The 24,997-nt window shown below is 50.3% G+C and overlaps 1 protein-coding gene across 3 annotated transcripts in view; it reads right to left on the reverse strand.

The window, feature by feature from the left end:
- The window catches only part of TNFRSF21 (TNF receptor superfamily member 21), a 35,386-nt gene extending 17,348 nt beyond the window's left edge, over positions 1-18,038 (reverse strand). The window contains exons 1-3 of one of the 3 annotated variants that reach the window (XM_068183275.1): positions 17,788-18,038; positions 11,504-12,113; positions 9,266-9,763 (exon numbers count right to left, since the gene is read on the reverse strand). In XM_068183275.1, coding sequence (XP_068039376.1) covers positions 9,266-9,763; positions 11,504-12,113; positions 17,788-17,841 — 1,162 coding nt within the window. In that variant the 5' untranslated portion in view covers positions 17,842-18,038. Of the gene's footprint in view, positions 1-9,265; positions 9,764-11,458; positions 12,114-16,797; positions 16,964-17,787 lie in introns of those variants that run through there. The other 2 variants (XM_068183274.1, XM_068183276.1) reach the window with 2 other exon arrangements.
- Between the last annotated feature and the right edge of the window lie 6,959 nt (positions 18,039-24,997).

Consider the following 24,997-nt stretch of genomic DNA (forward strand, 5'->3'; position numbering starts at 1 on the left):
GAACAGTTTGATGTAGACAGAGCCATCAGTCCTTCCACGTCACCAAGGTGGTCATCAAACACGCACTTGGGACTTGGCCGAGCTTTAATGCCTTGTTCTGGACAAGCCTCACTGGCCTCCCAAGCTGTGCTATTTGCAGGTTGGACACGGATCCAGTTCCTCAGCATCATTTGGCCTCAAGCAGGGCAAGGAGCCAGTGCGGTGTGGGGCTGTGACCAGCAGTGCTGGCATGCTCACCTACAGCACCTGCGTGGCACCATTTCTCTTCTCTGCCGTTATTTTTTCACATCTTCAAGCAAACCTGAGAGCAGAGGAAGAGCTGCCCTGCACCCAGCAGCAGATGCAGGGAAGTCAAACCACAGCCACAGAGGTGCTGAGGCTCCTTCCTCTCCCCACCCTCTCACAATGTCATTGTTTTCATTCTCAGAGCTCAAGTCAAACGACTTTATTCACCAGAGGGCTCCTCAAGAAAATACCACCTTTAAGGGGAAACCTCATGCTCAGAGCCCTTCCAAGACACATGTCCTTTCACCCCACTAGTAATAAAGGGACACAGTGCATAGAAAAGGATTAAAACAACATCAGTTCAAGTTTTATAGGTGCCTTATACAGCTGGGAAGGAAAGTTTAGGAGATCTCCCAGGACCTATGGCATACACGCTCCCATGGAGTGAGCAGCTCAGCAGCCCAAGGTTCCAGAGACAGCTTCATGAAAGGCTGGATTTCAGGAAACTCCATGCTCCAGCCCTTCATCACCAGGGACGAGGTCCTACCAGTTCACCCATGACACTTGTGGGAACTGATCTCCACCATCCCAGTGCCAATCCGAGCTGGAGCACCTGGAGCTTCTACCACCTACATACAGAGGTATTCCAGAGATGGGCAATATTAATCTGTGCACCACATGCTGTGACAAATCCTGACTGTGACAGGCAGGCTGGATGAAGCATTACAGACAGAGAGCACAGCCCAAGGGCACAGGCAAGTCAGACAGAAAAACCACAGTGATGCAGCCCAACCCTCCCCTACACCCAGATAAAAGCTCCAAATCACTGCAAAGCCAGCTCTTCTCCTGAGCTCAGCCCACCTCCCTCCTCCAAATATCCTCCTGACTCATATGAAACACAGCCACAGCAGCCTATTTTTATGTCTGAGCACACACCGAGAGCCTGCACAAGAGAGCCAGGATGCGGCACATCCACACTGCAACTGACAAGATACCACAGCTCAACCAAACCAGGACTTGGAAATCCCAAGTGCATCACACAAATACCTTTCCAAAATGCAAAACTTCCACCAACCACTGCCAAAAAGGGGAAGCTGTTGGAATCTAAATTCCTCCCCCTGCCACTCAAAATATACTTCAGGTCCCAAATGAGGAAGTTTGAAGATGTGCCAGGTCTTCCACCTGGGTCAGGACAATCACCGGTATTGGCACAGGCTGGAGGATGAAGGGGCTGAGAGCAGCTCTGCTGAGCCTTGGAGGTGCTGGTATTCTGGGGTCCCCAGCATAAAAAGGATGTGGACCTGCTAAATCAGGTCCAGAGAAGGCTACAAAAATGGTCAAGTGGCTGAAGGACCTCTTGTAAGAAGACAGTTTGTTCAGGCTAGAGAAGAAAAGGCTCCAGGGTGACCTTACTGCAGTCTGCCAATACCTAAAGGGGCCACAAGAGATCTGGAGAGGGACCTTGAACATGGGTGTGTAGTGACATGACAAGGGGGAAAGACGGAATGGCCTAAAACTGAAAGAGGGCAGGTTAGACTGGACATAAGGAAGAAATTCTTCCCTGTGAGGGTGGTGAAGCCCTGGAACAGGCAGCTCAGAGAGGCAGTGGCTGCCCCACCCCTGGAAGTGTTCAAGGCCAGGTTGGACAGGCTCTGAGCAATCTGGTCTTGTGGGTGGCATCCCTGCCCACAGCAGGGTGGTAGAAACTTGATGATCTCTAGTTTTTTGTCAGACAGTTGGAAAGGACACACTCATGAAGATTTGTTAGTGACAGAATAGTTTTCCCAACCATGGAGGACAGTGTAGCTATCAGGCCCTCCCCAGGACCCAGTGATTCATATCCTTAGCAAGAGCTGTTTGGACAACAAACCACGAAATGATATGTTTGGAGTTTGTTGGGGTTTTTTTTAAAAAACAAAACTGAAAATCTTGCAAGGCAGAAAGGGACTTCTAACAATCACTTCCTACAGGTTTTCTGGAAAATAACCAAACCAGGCAGTGGAGAGAGGTCTGTGATCTGGGAACTTGAAAATCATCATGAGACAAGACCTCTTTTCCCAATACATTATGTGGAAGTCATCTCTGTAACAGCCCCTTTGTGGTAAGTACACCCCTTGGTCCAACCCTCCTGAACTCCTGCCCACCACCACGGGATGCTGCTACACCAGGGACTTGCTGAGTGGACTTACTCTTGCTTTAGTTTGCATAAGAATGGCCAGCATAAGTATTTTATGTAATTATTAAATTTTAAATGGCTTTTGCAGAGTTAATCTTCATTATAACCCTCTGGGACAGCTGGTAACCCTGAGCACACACACTGCCACAGCCAGAGCCATATAAATATCCAGACACCCACAGATGCCAACACAAGGATTAAATTCACCTCCTGCATTTTTTTTTCTCCCAGTCTTGGAGAGCGAGGAAAAAACAAAAAAAACCCAACCTTGTTATTCGAAGAGTGATGTGTGAGAGGCTCACTGATGTGAGAAATCACAGCCCTCCCGGGGCTGAAACCAGTGTCAGGTTTTTGGCAAAAACACCCTGGGCTCAGAGTGGTTTTCTACAAGGACAATACTCTCCTGCAGAGCTGCCCTGCCTCCCACACTCAGCACTACACCTTAATGGGCAGGCACAAATCCCAATGTCTCGTTAAATTAATACAAGGCCACCCAGGAATTTTGACCATTGGATAATTTGGGTTTTCTTTTCTGAAGCAGATTTGGGAGCAAATGTTCCAGCTTCCAGGAGGAGCTCCTCACAGCCCTGTGTATGCTGCAGATAGATGGCTCACGTAGCAACACACATTAGAAGTGATCAAGCACCAGTCTTTGGTGCTAATGCAATAAGGCTGAGGAACAGGAGATGATAAAACCTGCACATGATTAGGTTTCTTCCTCTCTAAGCAGAACAGCAGCCTCCCACGTTTGCACTTTCCAAGGCTCCCTTTTATCACGAAGCCCTGGTCAGCTCTTGCATACGCCCTTTGGAAATCACATAGCTTCCCAAAAGGACAAAATGATTTTTGGGCAAACCTGAGCAATGTTTAACATTGGGTGGTTTAAGGAAGATGGTGTTCTGAACTTGTTAGATGCCACCCCAACACTCCCATGGGAAGAGGTTTGTGCTGCAGATGAAGAGTTGCTCCATCCCACCCAAAGCAGAGCACTGTGCCCGTGTAGGAGCAAATACAGCATGAAATGCAGCAGAATAAGCTGCAGTGAGGGAGCATCCATACTCCTTGTGGTGCCCAGCACATTCCTGTCTCTTCCATTTTAACCAGTTCCCCTTCTGCCTGGGTCTCTCTCTGCGGAGGTGGACAGGCTGTCATCAGGGGACCAGCAATCATCTGCACATCATCAAGCTGCAGACGTCAGAGAAGAGGCTGCTTCGGAAAACAAAACCAAACACAACACCTTCCACCTCTCCGTTTTGGCAGGTGGACAGACATCAATCCCTCATCTCATGCACTGCCTGCCAGAGCTGTATCAGGCTTTGCACACAAGCCCAGGGCTGCTCTTCTCCAGGTGTAGCCGCAGTTACCGAATGATGTCAGCAGCAATGGGCACACCTGCCCTCCGGAGATGCTCTGGGCATCTCTGCCCTACCTGTGGCCTGGGCACAAAACCTCGAGCCCACTGCAGTTTGAGGCTGGTGAAGCTTTAATGCTTGAAGGGATTGTTTGTTTGCCCAGCTGTTTCCACAGCAGCTCCTCCATCCTTACCCAGCCTCCCAGTGTGATCCCCCTGCCTCCTTACCCCACCTCCCAGTGTGATCCTCCTGCCACCTGCTGGGACCTGTTCAGGAGCTGATCACAGGGAAAACTACCTCTACCAAACAAAACCACTACACTAAGTGTCTTTCATCTCATTTACCCACACAAGCACTAAGGAGGGGTCCTAAAGTAGCATTCAGTGTTAACCTATAGACCTGTGAGTGCCAAGTCTACAGCAGCTTCCTTAGCTTCCCTATTCAGAGTTGCAGTTAAATAGGCCTGAGGAATAATATCCTCAGCTGGACTGTTTCCATGCACTTGCTTCCCTTCATTAGGTGATGGATCTCTAGAAAAGACTGACTTAAAAAGCCCACACATAACCTTCATGTGCTGTCTCTTGCAAAGAATCATGTAATTTTACTTCGATAAGCATCTTCCAACTAACCATAAATAAGTGCCTGATTCCATTTGAGAACCAGCCTGCAATGACCCTGCCATCCCCACACCCCCACTGGTTATCTTCAGGTGGGAATGCTTTGGAGCTGCAGCACAGCATCAGGCTCTCCAAGGTACAAGATGTGGTCCCCCTTCAACAGCCTCAGGGACTTCCTTGGGAGCAGACCAAGCTCAAGCCCAGCCCTGGTCCCTCAGCAGCCAGCACACAAGCCAAGGACTACTCCCTACACATCACCAACCAAGAAGATCCTGGCCCTCAATGTGCTGACAACTGACAAATCAAGACCCCCAAATCCCAACACTCCCCATCTCCCCAGCATCACATCTCAACTCCCCACTTTGATTTTGAGCCATTTTAAGCACATGCTCTTCTACATGCAGTAAAGCCTCAGCTCCACCCCAGCTGCAAACAGCTTTTGCAGAACAGTTAATTTCTCTCATTATTTAACCAGAGGCTTCCTGGCTTTGCTCTCACCACCCACTGCAATAATGGGCAATTACAAGACTTGAAGAAAAATAAAAAAGGGAAGTGGTATCTCATGCCAGGCCAGCACTGCCAAGATCTATTCTTCAGTCTTTCAACTCCAAAAAACAAACAAAAAAAAACAAAAAAAACAAAAAAAAAAACCAACAAAAAAACAAAAAAAAAATCACCAAACTCTTTTCTTGCCTCCCTTGCTCCTGGCATATAATTTCAGACAGCTGCTTCTACGCACAGGTTTTACCCTAACATTTTGCAGTCTTTGTCTTTCATCCTCTGCTACTGAATGGATGAAAGCCAAAGACAACAGTATCAGCAATTTCTGCAAAAAGAATTCAAGCCCATCTTCACGTTTGGCAAATAGCATGTCTGGCTTGATGGCAAATCTGGCATTTCCAAGGCATTTGAGAGACAAGCTCCAATTCTCAGTGTTTATTGAAAGTCTACCGCAAGCCCATTTTCTCACCTCTGGAAATGTCTGAAGAAAGGAAATGGGTACTTGATAAAATAAAGGCATGAGCCTAGTGTGCAGACTGTTCTTGATCTTCTAAAAGAAAGAAGTCATACATACAAGGTTAAACCACAGAGCCCTATCAGCCCTGTACCCACGTCACTCAGGCACCACGTGGATAATTTCTCAGGAAAACTTTGACAAGCTGTCAACTGCTGGATTCCTATCTGCAGGGCTTCAAAGTAAGAGCCAACTGAGGCAGCAAGAGGTCCAGCTTCTCCAACCACAGCTACACCGTTCTACCTTCTCCATCTCTCTCTGGACAGCCCCTGTTGTGAGGATGGACACGAGGACAGACGTGGAGGTAGGCTGGCTACCAACTCAGGCCATTAGTCCCTGTAAGCTCTTCCCAGACCTCTGAATCATTTAATCCAGTGAGAAGCACTGGCATTTGCTGCCTTGGCTGGAACATATCCATGACTGAAGACACGGGTCTAGTTCTAACACCAGCCTCCCAAGCTACTTCTATTTTTATGTTTGAGTTGTTATTTAAGGCATGTATTATGACCAGAGAGAGGACAGGGCACAGATACCAGCTCGTGGGTAGATGAGGACGAGTGAACCTCCTCCTGACAACAGCTGCTGATCAGGATCACACACCTATCTCAATTATTTAAACAATTCAGGAATTCAGTCCCTTCAGGAACTGGGGAAGAGTTTTAGCCCCTACTTCCACTCTAAATCCCTCCTCTTTTAGTAAGGATCCCAACCACAGTGCCATGTCTTTGCTCCCGCACTGAGCAGTGCTAGTGCCACCCTGACCACACTTCACCCGGTACCCACGGCCTTGGAGAAATCAATAATAAAATCCCCAGAACGGGCAAAGCCTTGGATGCCGACCTGGTGCCGTGGGAGGCTCAGGGGGTTGCCAGTGTGAGGGCAGGAGCCCAAGGACAGCTCCTTTGAGGAGAGGCTCCAGTGCCTACGTCAGACCTGGACTTTCCTTTCAAAGGTTAAAGCTGTTTACTGAAAGGATTAGGAGGGAGGAGATGGCAAACTAGGAACAAATGGGGGCAGACCGTTTGCAGGAGCTACATAAATAGGCAATAAACACACCCCAGACCCTTGCTGGTGTGCCAGCCAACCTCTGGATAGAGGTCATACAAATGTGGGTGCACTGCCAGCACCCAGCCCAGGGGCTTCACCCCCAGCTACAAAGATCGTTTAAACTCTAACTGATTGCCCTCTACACCCCTTGTGCAACCACAAACCAGGCTGGTACGTGAACCTGGGGAGCAGCTGTGGTCCTCACATCTCAGCGGGCTTTGCTCTGGTGGCCTACCACGGAGGGAACCACACAGCAGCGCAGGAGGGGAAAGATTCCCCCTCTGCAACAGCCTGAAGTTTGGTCCTGGCTAAACTCACCCCTGTCTTAAATGCTGCTACAGGATGAAGCATGATTTGGGAACAAACACTGCTGGAGCAGCAGAAAGCTAAGCCATGACGCGGCAGCTCTGCAGAACATCTCAGCTGTACAGCCAGTTATTAAATAAAAGGTCAATTCCTTTACAGCACTACACCTCTCCTTTCAAGTAAACAGTCTTAAGAGCCAGACATTTCAACAGGAAAGGCGGAGAGGGATTTATGCTCCACTGCAGAGGAGAATAATTTCCATATCTGACATGACAGAGAAGCACCACCAAGTAAGAGCTAATGAGCAAGGCTCTTCCAGCTAGTGTAACACGATTTGGTTTGCACTAAAAGCAAGACAAAGCATTAATTGGTTTGTGCCTCTTTGCCTGCCTTTATTGCACAAAGTTCATCTGAGGACATTTGGTGGCAGGAGGAAGTCACGATGCCACCCATGCCAAGAGGGAACCTGCCTGACTGTTGCAGGAATGACTGGAGTAACGGCGCCATTCACCTCCAGACTGGAGAGGTTCAATCACACCAAGCTGCACCTAAGTGTGGTTTTGCTGTTACACCCAACTTATTTCCCAAGACAAAGGGAAAATTTAGCAAGGATCTTGCGAAATTTATGCAGCTGTTAACATGACAGAGAAGGCTGGAACAACTCACCCTGGGAAGCACAGGATGACCCACGAATGATGCCGTCCCCCAAAGGATGACAAGATCTGGGAGGTGAGGTTTTATCTAAATGGCTTAAAACAGGCCATCCATCTCCACATGAATCTTCTCTTACCTGCATGGTTTCTTTAACTTGAATCATGATTAGTGACCCAACTCACAGCAGTGCCCACAAAGGCAGCTCTAAGGTGGCTTCCAGAAGGATCAGCTGCAGCACAGGCACTTAGGCATGGTCTGGAACACCAGGACAGAATTCAGAGCTGCACCTACTCAAAGCAGCATGGTCTGGTCCCTGCACTTGAGCATTCCTTGACCAGTGCAAACTGCTCTTCTCTGAGGTGCTTCAAGAAACAGGAAAGCATCAGAAATTCAACCAACTGGTAATTAAATTATTGGGGAAAAGGGATACTGCAAGTTAGCAACAACCACTCATTTTTGACCTATGAATCATGGCTAAACCCATGTATTCCTGGTAGTGCCCACAAACAAGGATGTCTAATAAGGTTCTATAATTCCATTACAGATCACTCATCACAGTCTCATGGACCATGCTTTGGGTGCCACAATTTTAGGGACAATGGAGTGCAAGGGTTATGGGAAAAAGTTATCAGAAACAGAAAAAAGTTAAAGAAACTGCAGGCCAAGAACACAAAAGAGTTAAAAGGAAACTGATAAGCAACACAAACACAAGAGAAGGTAGAAAACCAATTCCAACAAGATCTTACTGTTTGTATAAATGAATTAATGAAGGCAAACAACGTGTAGGTCTATTAATCAGCAGGAAGGTGAAGAAAGTACACGACAGAAGACGCCCTATTCAAAACCTTTCTTTGTACTTGAGCAGTCAAGGATGTCTTTCATCAAGGACTGATCTCTCTTAAACCTTCCAATCTTTGTTCAATCCATTCTTTGTTTGCCACCCCCCCTCCCTTGTTAAATGTGCTTTTCTAAAGGTTAACTGTGAACGGATGTTTAAGGTTGAGCAATGTCTGCACAAGATAAGGGAAGGTCAAAATTGCCATGGGAGCTTTGCAGAGGAAGAACTGTGAATCCCGCTAGGGAGATCATGTCTGCTTGGTGCTCACGGTCACACCACCATTAGTTTATCACTGATTTTTATAAATTTCAACTTGAAGATCACAACATGCCATCTTTAAAGTCTCATCAGAAAGTTGACAGCAAATCATCCACTAAATATACAGAAAACACTACCAAAAAGAGAGTCCAGGCAGACCTGACAACACTCGTGGAGCTGTACACATCCACGACTCAGCCTTTAAGGATAACCTCTCTGGCTCCAGTGTGGGCAGAGGGCTTGGGACACAAGCCAGCACTTGGGATTTAGGGCTAAGAACTGAAATTGAGGCAGTGCCAAGAGGTGGGGAATGACTCAGCCTTCCAGAAACAGACAGGGATGAGAGGATAAAGGACAACACGAAAGACAACCAGATCCATGCCTGAGTCATGGAGAAAATAAGGACCACATGAAACAGAAGAAAAGCAGGAAGGGAAGAAAACGGGGGGAAAAAAGGTGCCTTCATTCAAAGTCATTCTACCAATGGAAGAAGGGTAGAAGCTGGAGAAGCTGTGTGAGCAAAAGAAGAGAAGCTAGAGCGAGTAGGTGTCATTCCCTCCATTAACCCTTCCTTCAGGAGCAGGGACACACCATGGGAACTGGAAGGAGGAGAAACCAAGCATGAAGAAACATCTGAGGAACCATGCTTTGTGAGGGCTTTGTTCCCACTATAAGACCCACCAAATGAGGAAAGCCACAGGTCACTGGCTGTGGGGCTGGCCCCTCCACAGCCCTGGGCTGGAGTCGGGAGGACCCCACACTGTCACTACTGCTCACCGTGCCCGTTGCAGTAATAGATCCACTTCTCCCTGTTCTGTGTGGGGGTGGTGGACTTTTTCATAATAGCTTTTTCCACAATGGCACTGGGATCTTGCCGGGGTCCCTTCTTCAGAGTCCGTGAGCTCTTTCTGACACTGCAGACCACGATCACCACCAGGACCAGCAGCAGGAACAGGACGATCATCCACGGCAAGTGCTCGTTGATGTCGAAGTGCTGGTGGACGTTCTGCGAGCCTCGCCGGGGCGGCCTGTATGGGACGCTGGGCTTCTCGCCCCCCATCATCTCCAGGGATGGCTGCTTCTCCAGCGCTTGGCTGGTCTGCTTGTGCCGGTAGCTCTGGGCCTGGCTGGTGGTGCCAGAGCCCATGAGGGTCCCGCCAATGCTGTCCGTCTCGTTGGCTGAGGTTTCGTTGTAGTACCGTGCCCGCTCCACCATGCTGCTGGACGCGCGCGGCGCTGGAGAGGGGACAAAATCGGGAACTGAAGAGTTCAGACCTGCGGGAGGAGAGAAGAATTGAGTGTCACGGCCCTGGAGATGCGATATGGCATCACATCACGGGCTAAGACCTGCCTGAGCATCGGCTTGGCCAGCAGACAGAAACCCAACGCCAGGCAGGGAGAAAGAGTAGAGGTGAAGTTGAGGTTTGCCTCTGGGAACAGATGGGTATGGTTACAGAGGGAGCTTCAAGGTAAAACTGACCCTTGCTGGTTAAGGCTAGAGGCAGCTTATTACAAAAAATGAGTCACTAAAGGCATGTCGTCAGCCTGGGTTTGTCCCACATTCAGCATTTCTCAGAAAACCAACAACTTTGAGTGAGCTGGTTTTTCTTTTTAAGTTTTTCATCACTAATTTTAGGTCATTTGTGGAATTTCATATTTGCATTAAAAGTACAAAAAAACATGACAATTTGTAGGCTTAGTGTCTCTCCACTGGGTTTGTTAAGGAAGCAAAATCTCTTTTTTATCAGCCCTGCAAGCAGCTGCAGAGGAATCAGCTCCAAATAGGTCTCTGAAGCAATCAAACTTCCCCTTAAGAGCTATCTTCCACCTTTATTGAGTCTCCTTATCAACCAACATCTCTCAGGTCCCAGCCAGATGTGAAATGTGAGCCAAAGCCTGGTGAGAAGAGGAAGAAAGGCTGCAGTGGCAAAAACTACAGATTATTTTAGAAAGTCATTTTTGCCGATTTGTGTCTCATCCCAGCTGAGACAGAGAGTGGGTGTATTCATCTGTACCTGGTTTTGCCCCCAGTTTGGTTACCCAAAACACCCTAATCAGGACACAAACAGAGAAAACACTTCAACTTCTACGTAATTGTCAACAGCTGATTTCAAAGTTCAGGAAACACCCTCCTATACCCTCCCAATGATACACCAACATCAGGGCAAGCTTTGAGACCTAACAAAGGTGAAGCACTGGAAGCCTACCACTGTCAACACTTCTCTGTTATTAGATTTACTAACTCAGCTGTTGAGGTCATCAAAAGTTGCATTTTTAAATAAAAATGCCTCATTTGAGACACTATAGGGAAGCTGCTTTCCAGGGAGTGCAGAATAACACCTTAAGTGGAGTCCTGCAGCACCCCTGAAACCAGTCACAGGTAAGGCATCACCATAAAGGCTGCAAGGATTAGCCACTGCCAATTAAAGGAGAGAAAGAGGAATTCCACATAGTAATCTTACGCGATTGTAGGAAAACAAGTTACAGGACAGCCAAGGCTCCTGCAGGGCTGTTTCAGCAATGGTTCCCATTCAACCAGTACTGTGACACAGTACAGAGTGAAATGCAGCAAGGAAAGCACAGGCACAAAAGCAGTGAATCCATCAGAGGAGGAATCTCCCTGCTGCAGGGAGTCTGCAGGGGTTTTCTGGCTGCATCCCAGCCCAAGTTCACCACAACTGCACAGACTTGTGCCAGCACATCACAGAGACAGGAAAAGAGGCTGGGAAAAGCCATGTCCTTTCAGCCCAAACAGGAGGACAGCCAGAAGTCTTATCAGGACTGCAGTGTCAGTGAAAATGATATTAAACATGGTTTAATGCAAGTGAGGGCAACCCGATGCCATGAAGCAGAAGCACCACCCAGGCTTTAAACCAGGTTGATTTTTAACAGCCTAAAACCAACCCTGACCAAGGCAGGATCACAATCCCTCAGTCAAAACCACACCTTTGTTTCAGGGGTGGACATTACCTTTGGGAAGATCAGCAGTTGGTGGAACTTCATAGGGCTGCTCACCCGCTTCGGTGCTTGATGAAGTCAAAGCTGTGTTCGGAAGGGACGCCGGAGGACCACAGACGTTGTCACTCTCCTTCGTCCCCGGCTTGATGACCACCATGTTTTTCCCAAAGCAGTCAGTGTAGGGTTTGCACTTCATCACACTAGAAGGCACATCAGAAAAGGTACCACGAGAGCACGGCTTGCACCTGACGTCTTCGGTCTCGGTTCCTTTCTTGCGGACGCCCCAGCCGACCGGGCACACCGTGTAAGGGACGCAGGTATCGTTTGTCTGAAACGTACCAGACAGGCAAGTGCACTCGCGGTCAGTCAAGGCAGTACAATGAGTTTTCTCAATCATTGGCAGTTCACAGGGGTTCCTACAGGGGTGGCACCGCTCTATGCCGTTCTCGTGCTTGGTAAAGGTCCCATCTGGACAAGGGCTGCACTCTCTTAAGGTACTCTTCGTACAGTGCTTAGACACGTAGGTTCCTGCAGGACATTTGTCACAGGTCAGCTCTTCGTTGGTGGCACGGTCAAGGTGGCGGTACTTGCCAGGGGAGAGGCTGATGGCATTCTGCTCAGAGGTCAGCTTCGACTGACCATCAGTGGTGCCAAGGAGCATGAGCAGCTGGAAAACAAACAGGAGGTATCAGCCAACAACTGCATGCAAATGGAGCCCTCTCTGTCAACGATTCCCTGTAGGATCACATGGGATGTCCCAGAGCTGTGGGACTATGGACAAGTTACTACAGCCACGGGAGGGACCTCAGTGAGGCTGGAGGGGAATGGAACCAGTGTAGGTGGCAGCACATTCTCCAGACATATCCCAGCTACGATTATAATTGCTTAAACTTGACACCACACTTCTCGGTGAAACTAAGCATCATTTACACTGCAACCCTGCCAGGGTGGTAAATACTGCTAATTGTGTTTCAGCAGTACGTGCTACCTGGCCACCCCAGGAGAATTCAGACCAGCTTTGCATTTCAAGGCTGAGAGGCTGCAGCACGAGGCAGGCGCTCACTGACAAGACAGAAAACACATGCAGATGGCAGCTCTGACGTGTAAAACTTTCCCTCCCTATTTGTTAATCTGCACTTGTTCAAATAGTTACCTTTCTGAGTAACACAAACCAGGATGAAATCCAGGCTAGCGGCTGTTTCTGGGCTATTTCTCAGCTCCTCTGCCTTTCCACGATTTTTTTATGACCAGGTGCAAGTGTTGGGTTTGGCGAGACCGCAAGGGATGTTCTGCTTTGAGCCTCCAACCACATCTGAACCCACTCTAAACAAGCTGCGTTAGCAACAGGAGAAAAAACCTGGTGCTATTTTTACGGTCTTCAAGGAACTCTGCTGTAACTCAGCTTCTCATTGCATCAGACACAGGTAAAAGGACACCAGATTTTAGATACTGAAATGGAAGCAACTGGGCTTTACTATAAATCCATCTCTCTCTACTGACCTCCAATCCCAAAGCTTTATTCCCTTAATTCCTTTGCAATCATACTTCTCCATCCCAAAGAGAAGCTCCATCTATCAAGAAGTATCTCTGCTTCCTCCAGGAGACATCTGGTCCATGGATTTTATGTCATTTATAACTTTAGCGGAGATAAGTCAGCAAGAACAAAAGGCATATCAAAAGAAAGGCAGACACAACCTCACACAGCATGCAAAGCAATAGGAAACACGTTTCCAAACAGCCACAGGCTAAGTTTGGAGGGACAGAGGGAACAAGTCACTGTTATCTTGAATTTCCAAACATTTTCTGCACTGAAGGTAAAAAGACCAGAGATCCTAATGCTGTTCAGCTGCAGAGCCAAGCACATAAATCACTTGGCTGTGTTATACAATCCATCGCCTCTTGCTCTGCTACCTATTCTGGGCTATCAGCCAACAAGAATATATTCAGAAGGAAAAAAAAAAAGGTTCCCAACAACATGACTCTGCAGAAGGCACATAGCAGCAGAGCCGCAAGCTGCGCCGCATCATTTTTGGTGCAGTCTGTTGCTTCCTGGAAACACACAGCACATTTCTGTTTCACCTGCTAAATAATCTACAGCTTGCGATTTGTACAAAACACTTCATATTTTTATTTTTTTAAATTTAGTTTTCTGCCCCTGAAGCAGCAATTACAGAGCAGGCAGAAGCAGGCAAGCCCGCAGGAGCTGACGAGGATCCTGCAGCGGCTAGACTAATTACAGCACGTCAAATTAAAAAGCGGGACTGCCCTGGCAGGCAGCAAAGGCTTACAGGATGCATTTTACTTTTCCCCTCCCCTAAGACATGATTTAACAAAGTGCTTAGCTGGCTCTAAGGAAACCTGCCACCCTCCCCTGTAATCTCCATGACGCATCCCTGAATTAGCAAACTGGCCTCTTAAGGTGGCAGGAGGGGTCACCTGTGTTACTCACCCTGCTCCTGTGCCAGCGCCGAGCAGGACAGGGTGACAGGAGAGGTAGGACAGGCAGTGGCTCTTCTGCCTCACCAGGAGTGAGCTGTGTGCTGCTGTCTCAGATCCTGATTTCTCGCTCTGCATCAAGCTAGACTTTGGGAAACCCGTGGACAGCCCTGCTACAAGCATGTGCTATAGCTCCCTCCTGTTCTCCCCATTCTAGCATCTTCCCATCCCTCACCCGGGCAACCAAAGCCTGTAATAGCACTAGGTTTGTGTTGGCTTTTTTGAGGTTTTTTTAAAACCCCATCTCAAGAAAAGCAGTGCTGGTATTTTTGAACATCTCAAGATCTTCAGCTGCACATGCACTTCCAAGGGAGAACAGCAAGTTCCAGTGGGGGATGGCTAAGCAGCATTGAGCATCTGCTATTTATTCAGACTGGCATTTCTGCTCCCTAAAATAATCCAACTGCTCAGGTTTTGCAGCACCTAGATCTCTGAAAGTGAAGGCAAGGAGAGCAGGACATCTTCAGCAAAAAGGAGTGTCTGCTGGCTTGGTCTCTCACCCTCAGGGCTGCCCAGCAGCACACCGACCTGGACCTTTCCAGCTGACACTCCCAGTTCCAGGGGAAAAAGCACGTTAAGTAATGAAGTGAGTTCTGCTGAGCCACTGCACTCCATTTCATTACTCTGCTACCAAAGGAAGTATACAGGGTAACAAAAAAACACAGAAAAAACCAGAATGGGGGCAAGACAACACTAAAGAGCAGACTTGGTTTCAGCAGTTTCAGTGATGCTCTCTGTGCCCAATACAGGAACAAAGAAAGGCTTTTAATGGGATGGGGTCCCTTTCCAAAAGGGTCAAGCAGGACAGGGCAGCCACAAGCCCGAAGAGCATCCCCAACTCAGCACCAACACCCTGCACCACACGGGCAAAGGCACCTCCCAGCCACCTTCACCTACCTCAGCACATGAAGGCTTTATGGTGTGTGGAAATGTGATCAGGCTGGGGGACACCATCATTCTGACCTCCCCACACCAGGAAACACTCAGACAAGGGGATCTCCACATTCAGCTGCAATCAAACCCTCGAGGCAGCAGCACCCCACAGCTGGTGTGGGCACGACCCACCTCAGCACCACCCAGCCTGATGACTCCATCTCAGAAGGTGCCTCTGTGCTGTGCTCCCATCACCCTCTTTCAATAACTGTGCTGCAGGAAGAGCCGATGGACAACCTGCACAGGAAAGAGCTCTTAGGGGGCCACAAGCCCCTTTGGCACGTGCACAAAGGATGCAGCTGCAAACACCTGGGAAACCTGGTGCAGTGGTTGGCATACCTGCCCATGGCAGGGGTGTTGGAACTAGATGATCTTTAAAGTCCTTTCCAACCCAAAGCCATTCTATGATTCCATGAATACAGCATCTCCTTCAGGAACCCAAACCTGCACAGTGAGTCAAAACACCAGCAGAAAGTTGGTGAATCAACTCGCTGTCCTGGAATTTGTGTCCTAAAATGCTGAGACACTGAGATTGTCATAACCTCAGGTTGTGTACAGTGCTGCCCTGCTGCCAGACTTGTGGGGACACAGAAATAAACCTAAAATTAAAGTAAAAATTTTAAACATTTAAAATGAAAACAACCCAAAACGTGAATGGCAGCTAAACACAGGGCACTTGATCCTGGTAGAGAAGAGCAAGAGCAGAGACCTGCTAGTGAGCAGGGACCAACAGTACTAAAACTGATACTCTGGGAATAGTTTCCAAGCAAAACCAGCAGAATTTGGTAGAAATGGCAGCTGGCTCTGTGGCATTGCCTTGGCACAGGCTGGGGATGAGCTGCACTGCCTGCTGCCCTTCCCAGAGGTCAGCTGCACCCTTCACCGACACTACTGGGAAAGTGCTTGCAACATTAAAGTAAAAGAAATAAACACATAAAAACACCAGAAAGACAAATAAACTGGTCTGGAAGTTTTACGGTAACTTGGCAGACTGAAGAAGCAAATGTCCTGCCCTGATCAGTGTAACAAGTATCAAATTACTCAGTCCGAAAAAAACTGCCTGTGAGGAGGTACTGAAGAGTAAGGCAAATTTCTGCTTCTTGCAACATGACCAGCTATTTCAGCTGGTTTGGGGTTTGTGAAATGAGAGTCCGGGACTCACTGCTCGGCAGTTCCTTTACTCCATCTCAAGAGTGAAACACAGGGAGTGGAGTGAGCCAGAACAGCAGCACCACAACATCTGGTCCCCATGAAGGAAAACCCAGCAGCCAACCCTGCAGCCAGCACGGACCAGAGCTCGGGAGCATCCCTGCCAGCCACGGTTTTGCTCCAAACTCATTAAAATCTCCAGCCTTCCAAAAGACCCAAGCTGAAGTAAGGTGATGTCATTCTGGTTCCAGGCAAGGGCAGTAGGGGAGATGGTGGAAACTACCTTGCAGCAGTCAGTGGGGTCCCAAAAAATCCACCAAGCAAATGAAATCACAGCTAACACCAGCCCCACACAACTGCTGCCAAGCTGCTGCTACTGCTCCAAAACCCAGGAGCCAGCCAGATTTGGGATTGCTGTACTAGTAGAAGACCCACAAGCTATCCCTTTGAACATACTTCCCTTGAATACACTTCCTTCAGGATGGAAAGACACGAGCTCTTTGTGTAACCAGAAGGAGATGCCCAAAATGTTGAAGGTATCGGATGAAAACCCAAAGAGGATCCTGCCAGCTCACAAGCAAATGGGAATTTTGCCTTCCTTGCTTGTATAATCACACACACAGGAGTGAGAACACACTCACACACACGAGTAACATACATGTGTATTTGCTCAGTCTTGCTTCATGCCTCAAAACTGCTGCTGTATTTCCCCACACCTTTATATCACTCTTTTCTTCCACCTCTTCCCTCTATACCCACCATTCCCAACTGACCTCCAGGATCCCAGCTGGAGCTGCATATCTCAAACTCCCCATCAGCATCTCATCTTCCAGACGAGCAGCAGCACTGGCTTCTCCCGGCTCCCTTCTCCCAGCGGGAATCCAGCACTCGGGAGCGCCCAGGCAGCACCAAGCACGGACCCCGTCTGCTCCGCCACTGCGCCAAGCTCCCCTTCGCCTCCAGAGCAACGAGGCTGTTTCCCGGCTAATGCCCTTCCAGCTTCAGATTATTTGTTGTTTACTCGGATTCCTGTCGAGCCAGCGCCAGCTTGCTCAGATCCACCTTGAGTTCAAGAGCAAGTGCTCCCCTCAGTTACACAACCCAGCCGCAGCAGCTGCGGCGTCTGCCTGACACACCGAATTACTGTCTCTCCCCAAAGAGACGGGATGTAGCCCTAAAGCGCTGATTGGGAAGTGCCCTACCTGGGAAGGTAAAAGGGGAGATAAAGCTGCCGGAAAACATTTCCGCGATAAGTCAGGGGAGCCGCCTGCCATTCGCAGCGGGGAGTTTTACTGCCTGTCCAAAGGGTGGCAAGAAAAGCAGCTGCGGAGGGAGGGACGGACGGAGGGACGGACGGATGGATGGATAGATGGATGGATCCCCCTCCAGTGCTCCCAGAGCAGCGCAGACTGCAGAGCAAGGATCCGCTCAGCTGTGGCTGAGGGGATGCCGCCGCCAGCACTAACAGGGATGGGGAGGATGGATATCGCAGGGAATATCGCACCTAGCCGGCGTCCCCTACCGGGACCCGAGGTTGGGGCGGGCAGCAACCCCGGGGAAGGCGCAGCAGAGCCCCGCACAGCCCCCGACAGGCGGAGCGGGGTCAGCAGGGCACCCAAACACCGTCCCCTCCTGCCAAGCTGCCCCAGGCGGGGCAGGAGGCGCGGGCGGGCAGCCCCGCACTGCAGCACATCCCCACCCACGCCGCGGATGCTGCGCGGGCGGCGCCGGCACGAACGGATCCCCGCGCTCCGCACACTCACCGCGAGGATGCCGGCGAACCCGGCGGAGCTCCGGCTCGCCGCGGCGGCCCCCATGGTGGCGGGGCCGGGGCTGCGGGCGAGGCGCTGCCCGAGCGGCCGCGCTGCCTCAGGCGGCGGGGCGCGGGGCCGGCGGCGGCCGGGCGCCCATGGCGGGGGCCGGGCCGGGCCGAGCCGGGGCCGAGCCCGGGGCCGGGGCCGGGGCCGGGGCCGGGCCGGGCGGGGCGGGGGCCCAGCCGCGCTCCCACCTGCCCTGCCCTGCCCTGCTGCGGGGCCGCCGCGCGCGCTCTGCCGCGGGGGCGGCGCGCACGTGGGGGCGGCGCGCGGGGCCGGGGCGGGGCCCGGCGCTGGCGTCACCCGCCCGCGCGCCGGGGCGCCCTCCCGCGGCCGCCGCCCCGGTCCCCAGCGCCCGTGGGGCAGCGCCCGCTCCGGGTCCGCGCCTGCTCTGCCTTGGGTGGGGCCCAGGCGTCCCGGGGCAGCGGAGAAGTCGCGGCCGCGTGTGGGTGTTCGGCACCGCGAAATCTCCGGGGGGAGACTTTTGTTTGTTTTATTTTTCGCGTTCTCCAGTGTCGGAAATGCCGGGAAGAATTTTTTTTCACAGAAGGGGTGGTGAGCACTGGCACAGGTTGTCCAGAGAAGCTGTGGAGCTCTATCCCTGCCTCATCCCTCATCCCAAGGCCGGCTTGTTCAGGTTTCTGAGCAGCCTGGTCTAGTGCGTGGCATCCCTTCTGTTGGAATGGGGGTTGGAACTAGACAGCCTTTAAATGTCCGTCCCAACCTAAACCATTCTATGACTCTGTGAACACGTAGCACATTCCCTGTGGTGGAGGAATTTACCCGGGAACAGACACATCGCTCCATGGAGGAGGATTAGCTGGATGCTGAGGGTGGCCACAGCATAGACATTGCCCTCACTGCCCACCTTGCAGCATCTGAGCAGGGTGGGCAGAGCAGGATGACGGTCACAGTGTCCATTGATACCTGTGGCAAGTGATGGAAACAGGTCCAGGTTTGTCCAGGGCGTCAGGGGAAACGGGAGATGGGGCCAGAGTCAGGACTGGAAAGGATGCAACATCCGTCCAAGGTCCTTACAGGAAATGGGAACTGGGGTGAGACCAGCATTGTTCCAAAGTCTGACCAGGAGACCAGGGCACCCCCCGGTATGGTTGATCAGGGCCTTCAAGGTTTATGAGTGCTGCAGATCAAGGCTGTTTATTACTCTCTACATTGCTGGTTATCCATTGAGCAAAACACTAAAGCACCTGATTTCCAGAGCCTGCAGAAATCCTGGTGACCAACAGTCACCATCTGGAGATGCCCTGAAGGCACATGAATCAAGGGAGGGTTTCAGTGCCATGCCAAAGGAAACAGCACAGAACTTATAAAATCCCATCTAAAAAAGGGGAGGAGTGGGGGGGGAATGTGGTGCTCTAAAGAAGTGTGGATTCTATCCAAGCCCTTCTGATGCTCATAAGAAGCCTCATTCTGATTCCAGGGAGTTTTGAGTCCAGCTAGAAGGCTCCTCTCCCAGACAAAGTGGAGTTTTTCTCCCCACTCTTTCTCCTTCTCTAACGCTGGAAAGGAGCTGGAGAGGAGTAATAACTCTTGGGAGCCTGGGAATTAGTCTGGAGAGCTTCCCTCCCAGAGCTGGGATGGCAGTGGCAGGACTGCTGTTCCCAGGGGGGAGTAAGACCGAGCGTGTCACATGTGCAGGGAGAAGATGTTCCTCCACGGCTGGCTGTGCTGCTGTGCAAGTGCTGCAGAGCCCTGTTTTGGGCTTTGCCTTCCCTCGGGGCCCCCAAACCTGGGAACAACATGCTCTTCCCAGGAGGTCAACGAAGGGGAGCCTCATCCCAAAGAGAGATCAAAATGCAAACCAAGACACAGTGAGCTTGTTCAGAAGAAATGGGATGCCCATCACTGCTTTTAATTTAAAATAAATTGGGCAAATAATAGGCAATAACACAACTGGGTTAACACCAAGCTCGTGAATGGTGGAGTGAATTTTAATTTTAAAAATGTGTAGCTCTCTGATGAAATACAGGACAACTCTTGGTGCAGGACTAAGTGGCCTGGATGTGTCTTGGCTAGAAGAGGGTTTGAAATGCACCAACAGCACCAAGCCACACTGGGTCCATCAGCACTGTGAGGGGCAGCATTCAGATTGTATTAGGGAAAAGCAGAAAAATAATCGTCTGGAGGACAGAATGACTCAGGGGATTGTCAATGAGATGGATCATGTTACTGCTTTGGAATGGATTCCAATTAGTTACATCCGCTTTTAATTATTATTATTTATACTGAACCTAAAGGCAGTCCGCAGATAATCCAAAAATGCACGGGCTGATCTGTAAATCCCCCATCCTTTCCCCCCTCCCAGCCCTTGCAATGACAAACCCCAGTCACGCTGCCTGGACTGGTTCATACTGGCTGGGACGTAAATTACTTATTAGTGGCCAGCTTGCTGCTTCTCCACTTTTGTCACTCTTCGAGAGGAAAATAGGGAACAGGTGACTGAGGTCAGAGTTTCGTGTTAAGTGTTTTTGTTGGAAGCAGCAGCAGCTCAAGAAGTTCCTCCTCGCCTCCCTGCATTCGGTTCCTTTTTCCCCCTTGTGCCACCCCCTGAGTCATGCAAATACAGCCAAGTTAGTGAACTGGTAACTTTGAAAAAACAAGAAGGGTTTTTTTAATCAGGTGAAACTCACTGCTCATGTTGACCGTAGACTGCTGGGTCTTTGCTAAGCTGGTGGTAGGAGTCTGAGTAGGCATCCACTGACCTTGTTTGCCACCAGAAATTGTCATCTCTCCAACAGCAAGGTCTCTTGTCTTGTGAGGAAAGCCAGTGCTCCTGCTCAGTCACCTGAGGCTTATTCAAGCCTTTTCATGAAATGGGAGGAATTGTCTTGCCAAGAGAAGTTATTTGGGAAATTTTGAAGAATATGTCACAGAACCATGGAATTACAGAATGGTTTGGGTTGGAAAGGACCTTAAAAACCATCTCCTTCCAACCCTCTGCCATGGGCACCAACAGCTTCCACTAGACCAGATTATCGAGGACCCTATCCAGCCAGGCCTGGAACACTTCTGAGGATGGGGCGCGATCACTTGTTTCACCCGGTAGAATCCAGAAACATTCCAGGAAGAGATTCCTCATCCCTGGCTTGCACTAGAAGACACCAGGCTAATGGGGCAGACATAATTTCCCTTCAGAGTGTCTCATTCTCTGTACATGGACCATTGCTTCCACATCTCCCATAGAAACAGAACATTTATGTGTTGGTGTTGTTGTTATGGGAAAGCAGCTGCTGCATGGGAAAAATTGTGACTCCAGTTCATATAGAAACCACAATTACAACTTGCATTAACATGAATTGGGAAGTTAAATCAACAAAGCCCATAGACTTCCCTGGGTGAGGGAAAGGAGAGCTTGGGTGGGTGTTCTCACCCTTTTGACCCTCCCTATGATCTCCAGGAAACTGGGAAGGGAAATGTCTACCAAGAGCAGATGTTCCCAGCAGGAATATATAGATATACACACACAGAGAGATATATACAAAATCAGAGTCATTTCAAGCCAGGTGTATTATCACTGATGGATTTCCTGCCTCAAGAACCCCATGGGATTTCAGGGCCAGGCACCAGGGAGCCAGGGGTGGCAGATGGGGAGTGAAGTGTGGCACTGTTGGGTGGAGGTTTGGTTGCCATCACACCTGAGCTGATCTCTCTTCTGGAAACGGTGGATGCACAGCTGGAGAGCCTGTTTTCCCAGAGGACTTTAAGAAAGGAGAAGGAGCATCTGATGGCCAGGCTAAGGGCATGAACACCACCTTAGCCCTGTGCCCAGGGCAGTGAGATAACCAGCAGGTGGGATGGGGAGGTGAGGCTGCAGGTGAAGCGCAGGTGGCATCTTCTCCCCTGGTGAGATCAGGGGTTGATGCTCATGAGGCTGGCATCTCACATCCTTTCCAGGTCAGTGACTCTCTGTGAAGAAGTTTCCTTCCTGTCCCCCAAGTCATGCAAGTGCTGTCAAGCAGGACAACTTGTATCTGACTGAAAGCCACAGCTACCTGCACGCCTGGTATGTGCATGGTATCTGCATGTGGAACAAGCCCAGCAGTCACATCTACACCTCTCCAAGTTAAAATAATGGATGCATTTGAAGCATCTTATTTTGGGGTTTTATCCCTTTGGAGTCTTGTTTTGCAGGAGGTCCTTTGGCTCAGCTGCAGAGTGAGGTCTGGATACAGAAGCCTGAACACTTATTAACCTTAGCAAAAGCACTGGGACTCTGGGCACCTCACCCAATGCCCTCATTCACCTCCCTCCTCCCTTCCTCATCCCTTTCCTTCTCCTTAGTGCAAGTGCTCTGGGGTTGAGGCTTGAACAGTGCCTAACAAAGCCAAGCCTTGCTCTCAGCTGGGGTATCTTGATGGTCATGAAGCTGAAATGAAAAATGATGTGGAAATGAAAAATGATGAAGAGCATTTTTATGGATGAACCTGAAAGCCTTGCAATGTCCCTGGGTTTGCACTGGAGGAAGTGAAGCAGTGGATTAAGTGGTATAGCCATGCGCAGAGCACTGGCAGCAGAGCTCAGAGCTTCTTGCTAAACAGAGGATCATGTGTTGTCTTGCTCCTCTGTGGCCAGCATGACCTAAGTGGGACAGGAAGGTGACAAGGAGACGGGATGGTTTGCAGAGCTTTCGGAGAGCACTGCAAAGCTCCATATGACTTTCCCAAAGCCAGTTGCTTTCCAGGAAGGACTGTGAACTCTTGCAGGTTCAACATCAACTACAGATACCAAGCAACCCCCCCTGCAAATCTGTTATTCCTGTCAGCAGTGGATGCAAGATCCCTTCTGTGTCAGATTACCCAGCACACGTGATCCTGCCAGCTTTGTGCCTTGTGTCACCTGCAGGACCATTGGAGCAGCACGGGCAGCCACTGCCTAATCCAGCCTACATCCTCCTGGTACAGAGGGGAGCCAGAAAATAACTCACCACCTCTAACCCAACAGGCTTCACTGTACTCAGCACAGCACACTGCTTTCTCTGCTCAAGGCTGGCTATGCAGCCTTGGGGTTTTGTTTGGAGCCCCAGGAAAATGTCACTTCCCAAGTGACCATGCTCAGCAGCCCAGCTGCCCCCAGCAGGGCAGATCTCATTGCTTAGATAAATCTTAGTCACAGTTTAATCAGGTAGTGGTGTTAATGGAAGGAGGATGGTCAGAGTGACAGGTAGCTCACATGGAGCTCTACTGTCCCTGCACACCCTATTTGATGTATATTGGCTACAGAGTTGATTCAGGGCAGTTAGGGTGACAGCAAAGAGATACAAAGAGCTTAAAATAGCGCCTGACCAGGCGATAAAAGCACACATTAAGCTCAAGTGTCCTTGAAAAGGGGCAAGGGCTGCCTCCGTGTGGGTTAGTGCCTCCCAAAACCGAGACCCAGAGCCTTTCAGAGGCTCCCGCGGGTATCAGGTGACAGCACAGGGGTGAGCGAGGAAAGCAAAGCCCTCCAGCATCCGTGAAGATGATGGGAGGGGATGAAGGAGACTCTGGATGGGGTTAGCTCAGGAGGCAAGTAGCAGGGACAAATACGAGGCTCAAGTCCCAGATGGCACAGAGAAAATCATCGGGGAAATCAGTAACAGATCAGCCTCAGCGTAGGTAGATGACGGAGCCTGGGAACATGCCGGGTCTCTGAATCACCGGGATTTGTGCAACCTCAGTCCTGGCAGCGCTGGGTGTTCCCCGCCACGTCGGCTGAGTGTGGCCGGGCAGCCTTTTCAGCGGAGCGGTCAGCGGTGGGAAATGTGCCTGGAGCAGCCCGGTGTGCCTGTCGGCAGCTGCCGGGCTCCAGGCAGCGCCTGGGTGTCCTCAGCTCCGCGGGGAGCAGGGCAAGGTGGCCTGGAGGTTAGCGAGGCGCTCTCATCTGCCCTGGGCTCCTGCATCCAGCACAACTCTTTAAAAGCCTTGCCCGAGCTTGGCAGATTCAAAGCACTTCAGGCCATTTAACCATCGCTTAAGCAGACTGAGCTTAAGGACTAATTTATAGACTTTACACTGGTTAGAGTAACCCAGTGGGTTGTACAAGGAGCGGATAAGCTTTCAGTCGAGATGAAGACCCAGGGAACAAGGCTTCCAGCAGGAGAGCTCCAGCCTTGCATTACACACCAGTTTAGGAGGCAAGAGGAGTCTGTAGGAAGCTCCCTGCAGTCTGGCACTCTCCTGCCTTCACACATTTTAACTGCCTGCAAATCCTCCTCCAGGAAACTGAGAATTAGCCTCGGTGCTAAATGACTTTGGAAGAGGATCCTTAGTGGGGACTCTTGCTGGAAAGAATACCACGGCTGGATGTGTAAAGCAGTGAAGAGGTCACAGGCCAGCTCCTGGGAAGGACACATCCCTCCTGTCTCACCAGCCTCCAGGTCATTCCTATAAACTGGGCACTTTTTCTGTTCCCTTAGCAGCTTGTCTGACCCTCTCTGTGATTATTTCTGCTCTGTTTGCCACCAGTTAAACTCCAGCTGGATGTCAGGGAGAAGGAGGGATAAATCCCCACCCTGAGCTCAAATCACTTTCAGCCGTGATTTAAACACATCAGCTTGAACCAGCCTAAGAGGTTTAGTTCCTGTCCAACACAGAGGTCTCACTCCTGTCCTTTCTCCTGCAGCTCCAGGCTACCAGCCCATCCTCCCCTTTATCTTAGCTCTTGTGCTGGGTAACTTGGCCCTGACTTAGCAGGAACCTGTTCCCCTTTTCCACTCGGTTGTTTTTGTGCCAGATTAGTAGTTTGGGTTTGTGAAGGTTGTGCAACACCAAAGCTGATGATGCAAGGGAGAGCGATAGGGCGGGGGTGAGGGATGGCTCCAGGCAGCCTGTGGGTGAAAGATACTCAGTATGGATACAAATGCTGCAGAAGAGCTGGTTACAAGGTCACCTGGGGTCAGAGGAGAAGCAGAGATGCCATTTGGGGTTACAATGACATCCGGGGTTAAAGGCCTGAGACTGAGGGAACTGGGCAAGGCTGCTGAGAGGTTCTTGGGACAACCCCAACAGCAGTTTGGGAATGACTACTGTGACATGGTGACGGCTGGGAAGTGCCTTGGGAGCACGGTGGCTGCACCAGGCCTTGCTTGCAGCTCATTTCACCCTGAGCCCTGCCCCATCACTGCAGAGGGCACTTGCTGGCTGAGTGGCACTGGGATAGT

The sequence above is a fragment of the Anomalospiza imberbis genome, chromosome 3 (genome assembly GCF_031753505.1).
Source record: "Anomalospiza imberbis isolate Cuckoo-Finch-1a 21T00152 chromosome 3, ASM3175350v1, whole genome shotgun sequence".
NCBI classification, from domain to species: domain Eukaryota; kingdom Metazoa; phylum Chordata; class Aves; order Passeriformes; family Viduidae; genus Anomalospiza; species Anomalospiza imberbis.